The sequence below is a fragment of the Danio rerio genome, chromosome 7 (assembly GCF_049306965.1).
Source record: "Danio rerio strain Tuebingen ecotype United States chromosome 7, GRCz12tu, whole genome shotgun sequence".
Classification (NCBI taxonomy): domain Eukaryota; kingdom Metazoa; phylum Chordata; class Actinopteri; order Cypriniformes; family Danionidae; genus Danio; species Danio rerio.
Genome location: NC_133182.1, coordinates 17344406 through 17359943, shown reverse-complemented (window position 1 = coordinate 17359943; position 15538 = coordinate 17344406). Strand labels below are relative to the sequence as shown.

General features: G+C 35.4%; 3 protein-coding genes across 5 annotated transcripts in view; all 3 read right to left on the bottom strand.

Annotated features, from left to right (window-relative positions):
* nitr7a (novel immune-type receptor 7a) overlaps nt 1-15538 on the bottom strand; it is a 60828-nt gene that overhangs the window by 23474 nt on the left and 21816 nt on the right. The window lies entirely within an intron of this gene.
* On the bottom strand, nt 6821-8074 carry nitr3r.1l (novel immune-type receptor 3, related 1-like). The gene has a single exon (XM_021477729.3). It carries the CDS (start codon nt 7604-7606, stop codon nt 6851-6853), a length of 756 nt encoding a protein of 251 aa, XP_021333404.2. The 5' UTR covers nt 7607-8074; the 3' UTR covers nt 6821-6850.
* On the bottom strand, nt 10304-11053 carry si:busm1-169i8.11. The gene has a single exon (XM_073908215.1). The coding sequence runs from the start codon at nt 11051-11053 to the stop codon at nt 10304-10306; it is 750 nt and encodes a 249-aa protein (XP_073764316.1).

Below are 15538 nucleotides of genomic sequence, written 5' to 3'. Positions count from 1 at the left end.
TTTGTTTAAATGCCTTTTTTTTTTTTTTTTGAAATGTTTCTCAGCTTGTTTTCAGATCAAACCCACTCCTGTGCACTTTGCTCTGGTTGAGGCTCTGCAGTGTGAATGTCGGCCTATATAAAGCTCTGCTTGAAGCCTCTTGTTTGATTCTAAACCCTGAACGTGATGAGTTCTCACGGCAGACAGTAAATACGTAAGTCTGTTTTAAAACTATTTCTCCAAGATCATGGTATGTACATGTTAAAAACGTGTTTCTTAAAATGTAAACTTTCTGTATTGTGTTTATCTTTTCTAGCTGAAAAAATGACAGGTACAGTAACGTTTTTTTTAAATATCTGCACTTGCAAATGGTCGAAAGTTCTGCAGTATACAAATACATAATGACTTCAATGTTAATGTTGCAATTCATCTCTATAAACTGCACCGCTTTTTGAATGCAAATGATAACTTAAGTTTAATACATTTGGTGGTTGAATAAAATTTAAAATATAATAATATTTAACAGAAAAACATCACGCATTTCAATGAAACACAATAGAATATTTAATTTAGTTTTAAAAAATATATTTAAATGATATTATTTGACTGATAACAGCTTATTTTGCCCCAAGAAACATTTGTAGATTAATTATCAATTGAATATTAATTTGATTATCAATTTCTCTAGATTTATGGATTTAAGTAAAATGTTTTTTTTTATTATTAAGGGCCTGATAATTTTTTTTCCAAATTCAAATAATAATAATACTAGTAATAATAATAAATAATAATAATAATTAATCCAGTCACAATACAAAATAGTCAGAATAATCAACATATTTATTTATTTATTTTTAGTCATTCTGAAGCTGCAAAATTGTAATGTGTTTTCTGAAAAAAAGTAATATAAACATTTAAAAATTTTTGTTATTAAATGCGAAACAAATACTCGTAATAACTTTTTTTTTTTTTTTTGGAAGAAATGTCATCAGTAGTTTACAGAAATTAACAAAATACATTTTAGTAACCACATAACTATAAATTGTAAATCCACAGTCAAAATTATCTTGCTGCTTGTTCAAACTATTTTAACTATTTTAACTATTTAAATTCTTGAGTTTTTATACAACTTAAATGTTTTGTGTTCAATCCACTTACATTTGTAAAAACAGTTAAGTTAACTTTATCATTTTTTGGGGGGACAATTTGAACTAATTGTGCGGAACCCTGAGAACTTTAAAAGACTGACAACTTTTTTTCAGTTTTCCTTATCTGTGTATTTATTCTCATCTATTCAAGAAATACCATTTATACGGTATTTTTTTTTGACTCATTGTCATTTTGGTTAATGTAGAATGCACAGCCCTCTTCCAGACAGTGTTTGCTTGTAATATCCTGATTTTGCTCTTCAGTGGATTTGTGAACATTATTCTCAGTGGAAGACTGAGAAGAACAAAATGTAAACTGTGTTCAGGTAAATCACAGTTTAATCCTTTTACTCACTTTGAATTGTATTTTCCAAAATGCTAAATAAAACCATGTTGTTGGTTTTTGTATATGTAGATACTTAATGGACATTTAATAGCAGTGTAATAAAAGGTTTAATGTTTCTTTGGTTTAATTATTGTTATTATTATGTTTATTTTGTTGTCGTTGGTATTATTGTAGCTTTTTATGACTTTATAATTAAATTTTCTTCGTATTGATTTTCACAGCACATCATAAAAATCTTCATGCTGTGTCTGCTTCTCAACCAAGCGCATCTGTATCAGACGTTAGTAATTGGGTTTATCTTTTGAGCTAACTTATTTTACTTTGCTTCTGCTTTTTAACATTATTTTTCTTCCTAGGATCAAGAGAGTATAGATGTGAACTACACAGTTCTGCAGTTTCCTCTAGAAAACACAAACCCAGAGAGTTCAGAGAATGAGGAGAGAGAGGAAAGAGGGAAGAGAACAATTTATTCCAGCCTGAAATGTCAAATCTCCAACATCACCGAGGAAAACTGAGGAAAGGTCTGATGACTATACTGAATGTGTTCTAGATGTAAATAAATACATTACATAGTTCATGAATGCATTCAGACTAAATTGTGAATTACCTAAGGTGTTTTACAAATGCATTTCTTTTCTTCTTCCATGTCAGATTATACTACAATCTATAATTTCTCCATACAGACCTTCAAATAAGTTATAACATCAAGTTTTTTTCTTCAGTAATATATAAATGCACTGTACAGCAAATATACACTACAAAAATTATAATATTCAAATACAGCTGTGTAATGGTGTATCTGAAAGGTACAGAACTGTTATAAATATATCTTTAAGGCACAAAAAAGGTACATTAATAACAAAAAGTACAATTGTGGACCTCATTGTACATTTAAGGCACCATCAGTGACAGGTTTGGACCCTTGTTTCTGAGTGTATGCAGTAAAAATGATTTTAAAAAGGATTCATCCTAATAACCTTTAACATTTCATTAATCAGCTGTCAATAATTAACATATAGTGTTCAAGTAAGCCTGTCTTTTTTTCCAAATTGTTCTTCTTTTTCCGAAATGTATTAAATTAATTAATTTCCTTAAAATTCTACACACAATTCCCTATAATGACAAAGTGGGAAAAAAAAAAAGAGTTTTTGAAATTGTTGCAAATTTATTAAAAATAAAAAAGCTGAAAAATCACATGTACATAAGTATTCACCGCCTTTACCGTGAAGCTGTAAATTGAGCTCAGGTACATTCTGTTTCCACTGATCATTCTTGAGATGTTTCAGCAGCTTAATTGAAGTTCACCTGTGGTAAATTCAGATGATTGGACATGATTTGAAAAGGCGTACACCTGTCTATATAAGGCCCCAGGGTTGACAGTGCATGACAAAGCACAAAACCAAGCATGAAGACAAAGGAATTGTCTGTAGACCACCGAGACAGGATTGTCTCGAGGCACAAGGCTGGGGAAGGTTATAAAAAGATTTCTGCAGCTTTGAAAGTTCCAATGAGCACAGTGGCCTCCATCAGCCGTAAGTGGAAGATGTTTGGAACCACCAGGACTCTTTCTAGAGCTGGCTGGCCAACTAAGCTGAGTGATCGAGTTAGAAGGGCCGTAGTCAGGGAGGTAATTACCAACCCGATGGTCACTCTGTCTGAGCACCATTGTTCTTCTGTGGAGAGAGGAGAACCTTACAGTAGGACAACCATCTGTGCAGCAATTCACCAATCAGGCCTGTATGGTAGAGCGGCCAGACAGAAGACACTCCCTGCCTGGAATTTGTATCTGAAGGACTCTCAGACCATAGGAAACTAAATTCTCTGGTCTGATGACACTAAAATTGAACTCTTTGGAGTGAATGCCAGGCGTTAAGTTTGAAGAAAACCAGGCACCACTTATCACCAGGCTAACACCATCCCTACAGTGAAGCATAGTGGTGGCAGCATCATGCAGTGGAGATGTTTTTTAGCAGCAGTAACTGGTGGACTAGTGCAGCAATGGACAGAGACATCCTGAATGATATCCTGCTTCAGAGTGCTCTTGACCTCAGACTGGGGCGACGGTTCATCTTCCAGCAGCACAATGACACTGCCAAAATATTAATGGAGTAGCTGCACAACAACTCGGTGAACGTCCTTGAGTGGCCCAGCCAGAGCACAGACCTAAATCCTATTGAACATCTCTCGAGAGATCTGAAAACGGCTGTACACTGTCGCTTTCCTTCCAACCTGATAGAGCTTGAGAGGTACTGCTAAGAGGAATGAGCAAAAATTCCCAAAGACAGGTGTGCCAAGCTTGAGGCATCATATTCAAAAATTCTTGAGGCTGTAATTGATACAAAAGTGCATTAACAAAGTATTGAGCAAAGGCTGTGAATACTGATGTACTTGTGATTTTTCAGGTTTTTATGTTTAATAAATTTGCAACAATTTAAAAAAATAATAATTGTGGGGGATTTTGTGTAGAATTTTGAGGAAATTAATTTAATCCATTTTGAAATAAGGCTGTAACATAAAAAATGTGGAAAAAGTGAAGTGATATGAATACTTTCCGGCTGCACTGTATACATGAATGTGTGTGTGAAAAAATACAGGTCTTTGTACAATGGTCACAGATGAAATGCCATTCATCATTTTAAATGTACAAATGTGATTTAATGTGTGGACACTAAATTTTGTGATGGTTTTATTGATGTATAACTTCATATTGACATGTAAAGTAAAATATTTAAAAATGGCAAATAATTAGTATTTGGGACTGCATTGTAATTCTTTCCTGCTGGAAAAAAAAAAAACAGCTGAAACTAGCCTAAACCGGTTTTAGCTGGTCGACCAGCCTGGTTTGTTAGAGGTTTTGGCTATTTGCAGGCTGATTTCAGCCATTGCCTGGTCTTTGCTGATCAGGCTGGAAGGTGATACTGGTCAAAGTGCCACAACAGTTACCTAAAAGTATGTCTCAAAAAAAAAATATATGGTAGGCTACGTGCAACAACATAGTCAAGAAGTATGCACATTATTTACAAAACCAATGTGCAAGCCTGCTGTAAATTTTCCTGTTCACACGAAGGGTTTTTTCGTGAGCATGTGGCAGCAGAAGTCTCGTGTTGGTTTCCGCCCTGAAAATGCCACTTTAGGGCTTTCCACATGTAATTTTAATAACTTTGTTTGCTATTGACAAGTATGAATAGACTAATTTAATTTAAAAAAAGGTTCTTGTATTCTTTTGGCTGTACAGACCTCAAACACAATGTCATACAAGCAGACCATGAGCAAATGGAAATGTTGTGGTGATGAATAGTAACTTTCGTTTTGACTATAAGTTTAGCTGTATGATAATGTATGTATAAAAGGAAGCGTGGCACCAAACCCCACCCCTAAACCCAACCGTCATTAGGAGATGAGCAAATTGTACTATGTATAAATGATCCTGTACAAATACATAAGAATTAACCACTAAATCAAAAAAGTTACAAACTGGCATGAGATAGCATTGACATTGCATGCATCACTTTATTGATGAGCGACATGAAAACATCTTATTTTGTTTTTAAATTCTGGAAAGTCATTTGTAGTAGGACTTGCAATTGTGGTAAATAATGTAAATAAACCAATTTTTAAATGCTGTATTAGTAACTACTTGAAATTCAACATTGAGTATAAAACTCCTATATCCATATTATGATTGTGCTTTTCTATTGAAGGCAGCTCAGCAGCTCAAAGCAAAAGTGGCAAGTTCACTTTTTGAATAAATGAATATGAATAGATCTGCATGGAGTAGCCTACCAACCCCTTCACCCCAAAACAAGCATTACACATGCTAATTATTTCTGATTTGAAACAATTATAAAGGTTTTGTTAAAATTAACAGAGCTTCATCAAATGTCTATCATCATCCTGTGGAAGTTGTTACTGAAAAAAAGCTGCTATCTAAGAAAGCAAGATTTCAATCAACCACTAGTGAAAAGAAGCTTCAGCATAAAAGTACTTTAAATAATATGCTTTTCATGACCAAATGTGTATTTTGTTGAGCAATATATTTGTCAAAGTCTGTCAAAAGAAAAAACCTGGAGTGACAGTGGAAATGAGACTAATGCTTTATAATGTCAAAAAGTGTTGCATATTAATAATGTAATATCTTGTTCATTCATTTTCTTTTCGAATTAGTCCTATTATTAATCAAGGGTCGCCACAGTGAAACGAATCGCCAACTTTAATGTAATAAATATTCATTTTTAAAAATGAATGCAGTTTTTTTTCAGTCTCTCTGTTTCTAATACTTCTCTTCTCTGTCCAGAACTCCACGGTGCAGATTTCCATCAAAATTATTGAAGATCACCATACTGACCCAGAGCTGATTAACATCTATAAATTATGATCCAGTCCACACATACGCTGTCGTGGTTATGATGAAGATGATCTCAGAGGTTAGACAGACTACATCAGTTTTCAACAGTACCCGTGCCTTGTTTTACTCCGATACACCTGAATGGGCTTCAAGACCCGTATACAGTAAAAAGATATCGAGTAATCTAAGTGTGTTGTCCAGTATTTTTTTCTCTAGTTGATTGTTTCCTCTTCATCCAAACTAAATCTGAACTATGAATCTTGAACATTTCAGTCCAAATTTTCAAAAAAAAAAAGGCCAGTAACTTTAACCCTCATTTCTTTACAAATAATCAACTTCATTCAATTCATTGATAGTTATTAAAGTGTTTTTGTAGATAAAAAAATAACCCATTCAAATAATAATGAAAAAGACACTGGCCAGACAGTCAGTAGGTCATGCTCTACAAATATTTGTGTAACAAATGTTTAAAGAAATGACATTCTTAGCTAAAACAAATCTGCTGAAACTGAAAGAGCAAATTATTCATTTATGCAAAATTAGAAATACAAACTCCAAATTTTGCGTGACTAAGAGATCTCAAAACTGTGGGAAAGCAATTGAGTTAGTGTATGTATTAATAGGACTTTTAATCCATAATTTAAGCATATATACATATTACATTTACATATTAAAATATACATTTTATTTAAAAAAATACATATAATCCATAATATTAGCACTGCAGAATAAAAGTGACTGTTTTGTTTTTAGTTAAAGAATTGTTCAGCCTCAAAATATAATTTTATCACCGTTATGTTTATGACTTTAATATTTGTATTCATTTAAGATGTTTTTCACCTGTTATTTTCAATTTGTGAACAAAAACAGTTTAAACATTTTTTTAAATTATCTTTTTTTATGGTCCACAGAAAAAAAAATAAAACGTGTTTTCAATGACAACAGTTATTTGTTAGATTTGTATATATAGTCAAGACTGAAATTATTCATACTCATAAGAGTTATGAATATTTTTTAAAAAAGAAATATATATCACTTGTAGGGCTTCTTGATGCAGACAAAATTAAGTCTCTTTTCACAGTCTATGGCTTTCCAAACCTTCTTATTTCTATCCAGAGCTCCGCAGCGCAGATTTCCAGCAGGACACTTGGGTTCCCCCTCCACAGACCAGGCTTTATATTGAAGATCTTCACCACTGACCCAAAACCAATGACCAGCCATGAAGCGCAGACCAGTCCACACAAAATCTGTTTGGGATTTTCCTGTGACATTTATAACCTCTGCCTCAATCATCTCTGAGCTTAAACTCACCAGGTCAATGTAATGCTGTCTGCAATAGTCCAGGGCTTCATTCCACGCCTTATTCTGACTCACCAAAACTGACTCGACGGCATCCATACAATAAAAAGACAGCATATCAGAGCAAAGAGTATCGTGTAGCTTAGAAGTAGATTGTTTTAGCGAAATACAATTCTCAGAGCTATCGTCTGGTTGGTCTGTATCCCAGTTGTCCACTTCTTCCACCTGACCTCCAGACCATATCCATTCATCTGCACGGTCTGGATCTTCATAAAGCCCAATCCAGCTAAATGAATATGTAGCATCTGTATTACTGGAGAGCAGCTGTGCTTCTTCTTTGGTCATGGTGGACAGGTCACTGTGGTGTTTTCTGCAGTACGTCTGTGCATCTATCCAGGTCATTTGTTCCGTCACAAAAAAGTGTGTTCTGAAACTGGTGTTGAGTCCAAGGAGATTTAAAACAACAAAAAAAGCGATTGTTGCCTTCATTTCTATACTGATGATCTCCTGTGATGCCCATTTATTGTGTTCAGCGATGGTGTTACACCTTTAGGATGTTTTTGTCTCTTAAATAAAAAGCCCAATAAGTAAAGGCACTAGCCAATCAGACTGCTGTATACTCTTGAAGTATTTGTGTAACAAATGTTTAAAGAAATCATTGGTATGATCCTCATCTGTTTTTTTTAACAATTGTTTTTAATATAAAAATAATAATTAAAGGATTTAAGTGAAATCCTTTTAAAAATATACTTTTTTATGATTGAAGAATTATAAATTCAGTCTCAAACCCCTATGCTACTCTTCTAAATATTTTGTAACATTTCATTAGTTCAACAGATATAGAAGCAGATATTATTGGACACCAATGCATTTGGGAAATGCAGAATTACAGCTGATCGCAGTGTACAGTACAGTAAATATTTGATTCAATAAAATGGGCAGATAGATAAGTTTCTAAATAAAACTGTAGTGCTGTATGTTTTCTTGTAGTACAAGACAAATCGTCCATAAAAAACAAATCTGTAGTAGTTAAACTGTAACCAAAAATTACACATCATGATTTTGCTGCACTAGTTTAACCATTGTATTTGTGTTAAAGCAGTGGTTATGCAAATGGTAACGAGTGCACAAAAACAAGACTACTGCAATTTTAATACAGTAAAATCTTGGTTAATTTATGTTGGGGAATTTGCATGATATTTTTGTCCACATTGATGGATATAGACATACTCAAAACCCAAAAGTCTTAAAGAACCATTGAAATGATCTTTTGGGGTGATAGAAACACAAGAAGTCTCTCTTTTTCTTTTTTTTAATTTCCTAACATTACAATAGAATCCAAATCCTTCCTATTTTTAAGGCGTGACATATGAGTGCAGTTGCCCCGCCCACCGAATAGATTGACAGCCTCATATTAACATTTCTCAATAGTGACAAATATAATCAGAATAAAAAGACAGGGAGTGCGCAAAGCAACTGGGATTAAAAGATCTGTTCAGCGCTCTGTGATCATCAATCATCATCAAATGTGATCAAGAATGAGTTTTACAAGTTTAAAATGATTCTAAAACAGTAAATGGCTGTAATTCATTTCAAACATGCACTATCTTTATCACTACAGCTGCATTTCAGTACAATTCTAAAAGAAGACGCTTCAATAACCTGATGTTAAATCAGGATTATTTTGTACATTAACAAAGGATCTCCATACAGCAGTGGATATAAACTTGTATCCTGTCACATTTGTCGTGCAAAAACACTGCAAAGTTAAATGCACTCCCTTTGTGTATGTCCGCTATATCTGTGTGCGTGAACTTTGTAACAACATTGCGCATGACTCATCATTGCAGAAAGGCTTGAAATAACTCCACAACAAATACATCAAATAATCATTGGGAAAGTTCTTACAGTAGTATTTCTCACAAATGTCATGCGAGATCTGCTTTCTTCATGTCTGTCACTGTGCTGTTTATCTGAGGCAGCCGGAGACTGAGTCACATTGTGACAGGCACATGGAAACGGTGGGCGGGGAGAACTAGCATTAAAGGCACATACTGAAAAAACAACTACATTGTGTTTAGAGCAGTAAATTCCAATATTCTGAAAGGTATAATAAATAATCTGATGGGTGTTTTGAGCTGAATCTTTACAGACACATTCTGGAGACACAAAAGACTGATCTTAAATCTTGTAAAAGGGGTAAAATTAAAGCCCTTTAAAAGTAAACAAAGCAGCCGGAACACACACAATTGTTTGCACTAGCTTTGTGAGGACTTTTATTGTTTTATACAAACCTAACAGTACTAATACGTACAGCATTCCAAGCATGCCCTTCAACCAAACATTTTCATCTTTTCTGATAAACTTAATTTAGCCAAGTTTTGAGTCAAAAAGTCTTTTGGCAAATCCTGACCAATACACTCATTCTGTTCCAGTATGTCCATTTCTGTAGTGATTTACATATGCAAAATGCATGTATCAGTGACAAAGTATGTCAGAGGTTGTTCTATTTCCTTAGGCAGGCCTGGCCCTAACCAATTTACCCCTCTAGACAAGATTCCAGGTGGTGCCCCATCGCATCGCAGTAAATTCCACTGCTAGTGTACATATACTTATGAGAAACTTGATAGCTTTGTCTTGAACATTCTTTTATTTAAATAAGATATTGCATGCTTAAAATACTTGGAAGGATTTGCAATGGTGGGACTGAGAAACCTTAACAGTGCATATGAAGACAGAAGAGAATGTGACACCAGTCTAATTAATAAACACTTGAACTCAAGAATGAAATAATATGACATAATATAAAAGCAAAACCTAGAGGTACATGCATGATGTAGATTATACTGCATAATAGACCATGTGCTTTTTCTTATTTACAAATTATAGTAGTAATTCATAAATTAGCAACAAATAAAATTATATTGTCATTACAGTGAAATGCTAATTAGCAGAATAAGTAAACCGCAGTATAATATATTAGAGCATCTGTTTTCAAATCAGCTATTTGTTAAATTTGTATATACAGTCAAACACCTGAAATTAATTATACCCAAGTTATGAGTATGGCCTTAAATATATATGTATGTATGTGTGTGTGTATATATATATATATATATATATATATATATATATATATATATATATATATATATATATATATATATATATATATATATATATATATTAAAGCTTCCTGATGCAGACAAAACTAAGTCTCTTTTCACAGTCTTTGGCTTTCCAAACCTTCTTATTTCTATCCAGAGCTCCGCAGCGCAGATTTCCAGCAGGACACTTGGGTTCCCCCTCCACAGACCAGGCTTCATATTGAAGATCTTCACCACTGACCCAAAACCAATGACCAGCCATGAAGCGCAGACCAGTCCACACAAAATCTGTCTGGGATTTTCCTGTGACATTTATAACCTCTGCCTCGATTATCTCTGAGCTTAAACTCACCAGGTCAGAGTAATTCTGTCTGCAATAGTCCAGGGCTTCATCCCACGCCTTATTCTGACTCACCAAAATTGTCTCTACGGCATCCATACAATAAAAAGACAGCATATCAGAGCAAAGAGTATCGTGCAGCTTAGAAGTGGATTGATTTAACGAAACACAATGCTGAGTGTTATCATCTGGTTGGTCTGTATCCCAGTTGTCCACTTCTTCCATCTGACCTCCAGACCAAATCCATTCATCTGCACGGTCTGGATCTTCATAAAGCCCAATCCAGCTAAATGAATATGTAGCATCTGTATTACTGGAGAGCAGCTGTGCTTCTTCTTTGGTCACGGTGGAAAGGTCACTGTGGTGTTTTCTGCAGTACGTCTGTGCATCTTTCCAGGTAATTTGTTCAGTCACAAAAAAGTGTGTTCTGAAACTGGTGTTGAGTCCAAAGAGCCCCAAAAGCAAGAGCACAGCGATTGTAGCCTTCATTTCTATACTGATGATCTCCTGTGATGCCCTTTATTGTGCTCTTACACCTTTACGTTTTTTTTTTGTCTCTTATAAGAGCCCAATAAGTAAAGGCACTAGCCAATCAGACTGCTGTATACTCTTCATGTATTTGTGTAACAAATGTTTAAAGAAATCATGATTGATTGCAAACAAGCGGATGATTGATATGGTCCTCAGCTGTTTTGCAAGACGATTGTTTTTGATATAAAAACATATAAATTAAAGAATTTGTTAAGTGAAATCCTTCTAAAAGTATGTTAAAATAGACTTTTATATAAGATATTAAAAAATGATCAATTAAAGGATTTAAGTGAAATCCTTAAAAAATATACTTCTTTAACTCTATGCAAGTCTTCTAAATATTTTGTAACATTTCATTAAGTGAGTTACAGATACAGAAGCAGATATTATTGGACACCAATGCATTTGGGGAATGCCGAATTACAGCTGATCGCCGTGTACAGTACAGTAAATATTTGATTCATTAAATAGGGCAGATAGAGTTTTTAGCTTCTACATAAAACTGTAGTGCTGTATGTTTTCTTGTAGAACAGGACAGATTGTCCTTAAAAAACAAAACATGGTTTTAGTAGTTAAACTGTAACCAAAAATTACACATCATGATTTTGCTGCACTAGTTTAACCATTGTATTTGTGTTAAAGCAGAGGTTATGCAAATGGTAACGAGTGCACAAAAACAAGACTGCTGCAATTTTAATACAGTAAAATCTTGGTTGATTTACGTAGGGGATGTTTTTGTCCACATTGAAGTCCTAAAGAACCATTAAAATAATCTTTTGTAAGCTGTTTGGACAGAACTGTGTGTAGGTATTGTGTGTACACACTAATATTGGGGCGATAGAAACACAAGAAGTCTCGGTAGCACTTTATAATAACTTCACACTATGAATCATTTATTAGGAGAAGCACTTTAGCAAGAAGACCGGCAGCGTATAAGGACATTTAGACTTGTTTTCAGTTGTTAGTGTGTGGTGCTAGAAAGTTTACTCACTGTTTCCTTGTTTACTGTAAGAACTTATGTGTGTATCCCCGACGGTTTAGATTGAAATACAATTAATCAATGTCGCGTGTATCCCCGCCTCAGTTTCTGTTGTTTTATTGTGGGTACTCTCGAGGCGTGTCCAGCTGAATTCAATCAGCAAGCGCTCAGAGGTGTATATAAGCAGCTAGTCTCACCGCGGCACCCTCATGTGAAGGCCGCCTCGTGTGAAGACTGATGAGTGTAAAGACCTTCTACTTGAGTACTTTACTTATTTATTTTACTTTATCTTTGCACTTATTATTGTTTTTATCGCACTTTTCTTATGTGTTTACTAATTCCTGTTGTTACTAACACTCGCAAAGCGATACACTCATTCTGTTCCAGTATGTCCATTAAAACCTTTTCTGTAGTGATTTACATATGCAAAATGCATGTATCAGTGACAAAGTATGTCAGAGGTTGGTCTATTTCCTTAGGCAGGCCTGGCCCTAACCAATTTACCCCTCTAGACAAGATTCCAGGTCGTGCCCCATCGGATCGCAGTAAATTCCACTGCTAGTGTACATATACTCATGAGAAACTTGATAGCTTTGTCATGAACATTCTTTTATTTAAATAAGATATTGCATGCTTAAAATACTTGGAAGGATTTGCAATGGTGGGACTGAGAAACCTTAACAGTGCATATGAAGACAGAAGAGAATGTGACACCAGTCTAATTAATAAACACTTGAATTCAAGAATGAAATAATATGACATAATATAAAAGCAAAACCTAGAGATACATGCATGATGTAGATTATACTGCATAATAGACCATGTGCTTTTTCTTATTTACAAATTATATTAGTAATTCATAAATTAGCAACAAATAAAAAAAAGATTGAAATACAATTAATCAATGTCGCGTGTATCCCCGCCTCAGTTTCTGTTGTTTTATTGTGGGTACTCTCGAGGCGTGTCCAGCTGAATTCAATCAGCAAGCGCTCAGAGGTGTATATAAGCAGCTAGTCTCACCGCGGCACCCTCATGTGAAGGCCACCTCGTGTGAAGACTGATGAGTGTAAAGACCTTCTACTTGAGTACTTTACTTATTTATTTTACTTTATCTTTGCACTTATTATTGTTTTTATCGCACTTTTCTTATGTGTTTACTAATTCCTGTTGTTACTAACACTCGCAAAGCGCGGGAGGTACACGGCAGGCGTAATTCTCACAACCTTTGTTCAATACATGTATCAGCTATTTCACAACTCTCTCCCTGGGCCTCTGGAATTGTCAATCTGCTGTGAACAAGGCAGATCTTATGTAGGCTGAGAAAATATTGTATACTATTCCTTCTATGCTAATGAAGGACTACTGAGACATTCCAAGCATGGTATGGGTCTTCCTGGTGAGGCAGAGTTCCTCACAGCTTCAATACACATCTCTGCCATTTGCTTACAGTAACCATGTGCTCTTCACCATACACAATTTATCTGCTCGTGATCTTCCTTCGGATAACTTTGTCATGTTTGGTGTCATTTGACAGTTTATGACTTCAGTGTTGTAGTGATGAAATCAACAGAGACATTGATTAATTGTGTTTCAATCTACAATATATTTACTATTGCTGAGTCATGAATTGAGGAAAGTTTGTTAATGTACTTCTCCCCCACTTCATCTCTTCAACTTTGCTCTCACGTTCAGCTAGTCTTGGGGGTTGGTTTCCGCTCATGTTCGACAATGCTTTGCTCAGGGTATAATAGGGAAAGGTAACTGTTGATCTGGGAGAATGGCTTTTACTCTGCATCTCCCGCACACCAGTGCGTAGCCTCATATGCTAACAAAGGCAGTTTCATCGTCTTTGTTGCTCAGCAGTGCATATGTTACAGCTAATTTCTTAATACAGCATGTTAGTTTGTCATTCTAATGTCTGTAGATTTAAACATGTAACTTAATAAACAACTTTGCCTGCTTTAAGACGCAGATTCTTTCTCTTTATCAATTATGATAACAACTTTAATGGAGTCAGATTAATTACAATGGAGTCAGATAAATAATGGATTTAAACACGCTTCAACTGCTTTCTATTTCAGATTATTGGTTCAGAATAGCAGCGTAAGCTCCAAGCCTTACATCTTATTACCTCCATAGCTACTTACTATAATCTCATGGCTCTAACTGAGACCTGGTTGAGACCGGAGGACACTGCTACACATGCAGCTCTTTCTGCTAATTTCTCTTTTTCCCACACTCCTTGTCAGACAGGGAGAAGAGCTGGGACTGGACTACTTATTTCCAAAGAATGGAAATTTAGTCAGAGACTGTCCCAGGCAAAGATCAGCTCCTTTAAATTCCATGCAGCCACCATTATCCACCCCTTCTACATAAATGTGGTTGTCATCTACCACCCACCGAGTACATTAGGTCACTTCTTAGATGAACTGGATGTTCCTCTCATCGTTTTCTGATTTTGGCACTCCCTTGTTGGGATCTCAGCCTGCCTGTCAGACATTTCACACTGGATGAGAGATCATCATCTTCAGCTTAACCTTACGACAACGGAAATGTTTGAAGTTTCCGCAAACCCGACTCTACATCATAACTTTTCAATCCAGATGGAAGGGGCAACCATTACTGCATCCAAAACGGTGAAAAGCCTTGGAGTAACGATTGTTGACCAACTAAACTTCTCTCACCACATTTCTAGAACTGCTGGATCTTGCAGATTCACACTCTATAACATCAGAAAGGTCTGACCCTTCGCATTTAATCTGCCCAGTTGGTGGAATAAACTCCCTAACTGCATCAGAACGGCGGTGTCACTCCCTGTCTTCAAGAAACGACTAAAAACTCAACTTTTTAGTCTCCACTTCCCTTCCTAATCTGCAAATGCCTCTCTGGTTCTACCGCTAACTGTATTTAAAAAACAAATTACTGATGTTTTCCTTCTTACACCTGTTTCACATCGCAAGCGTCAGCGGCGCATGAGCAGAGAGTGCACAGCGCGTATAGAGAGCAGAAGCAGCACGCAGGCGTTTCCCTTTCACACCAGCAGCTTCTGCAGCGCGCAGCTCTTTGGCAGCTGCTACAAATACACTTTATAAACTTTCAAACTACACTACCCACAATACACTTCGCTATGGACTACAACACCTCTAAATATTCTATTTCCCCTCTCCTGAAACACTAGCGTGCAACTTAAGCTAAACTGATACTAAAATTGTTTTACATTTGGTTTTGTAGTTCAGGCCAAAATAAATGTTTGTTGTAGTTTTTAATTGTTTAAGTAAATTTGATTTACTACATTTAAATCAGTTGACATTATTAACGCATTTATGGGGTAAACTTGCTACTTTTTACTGTCATATATTGCATTTTGGTCATTATCAATGCACTGTCACTTTAATTGAGCGTGAGCAGTGCGGCAAAAATAGACCCAGCGACGAAACTATCGCTGCACTTCTGTTTCAGCGACG

Coding starts and splice junctions, on each gene's coding strand:
- si:busm1-169i8.11 (XM_073908215.1), bottom strand. CDS start 11,053: ATGAAGGCTACAATCGCTGTGCTCTTGCTTTTGGGGCTCTTTGGACTC.
- nitr3r.1l (XM_021477729.3), bottom strand. CDS start 7,606: ATGAAGGCAACAATCGCTTTTTTTGTTGTTTTAAATCTCCTTGGACTC.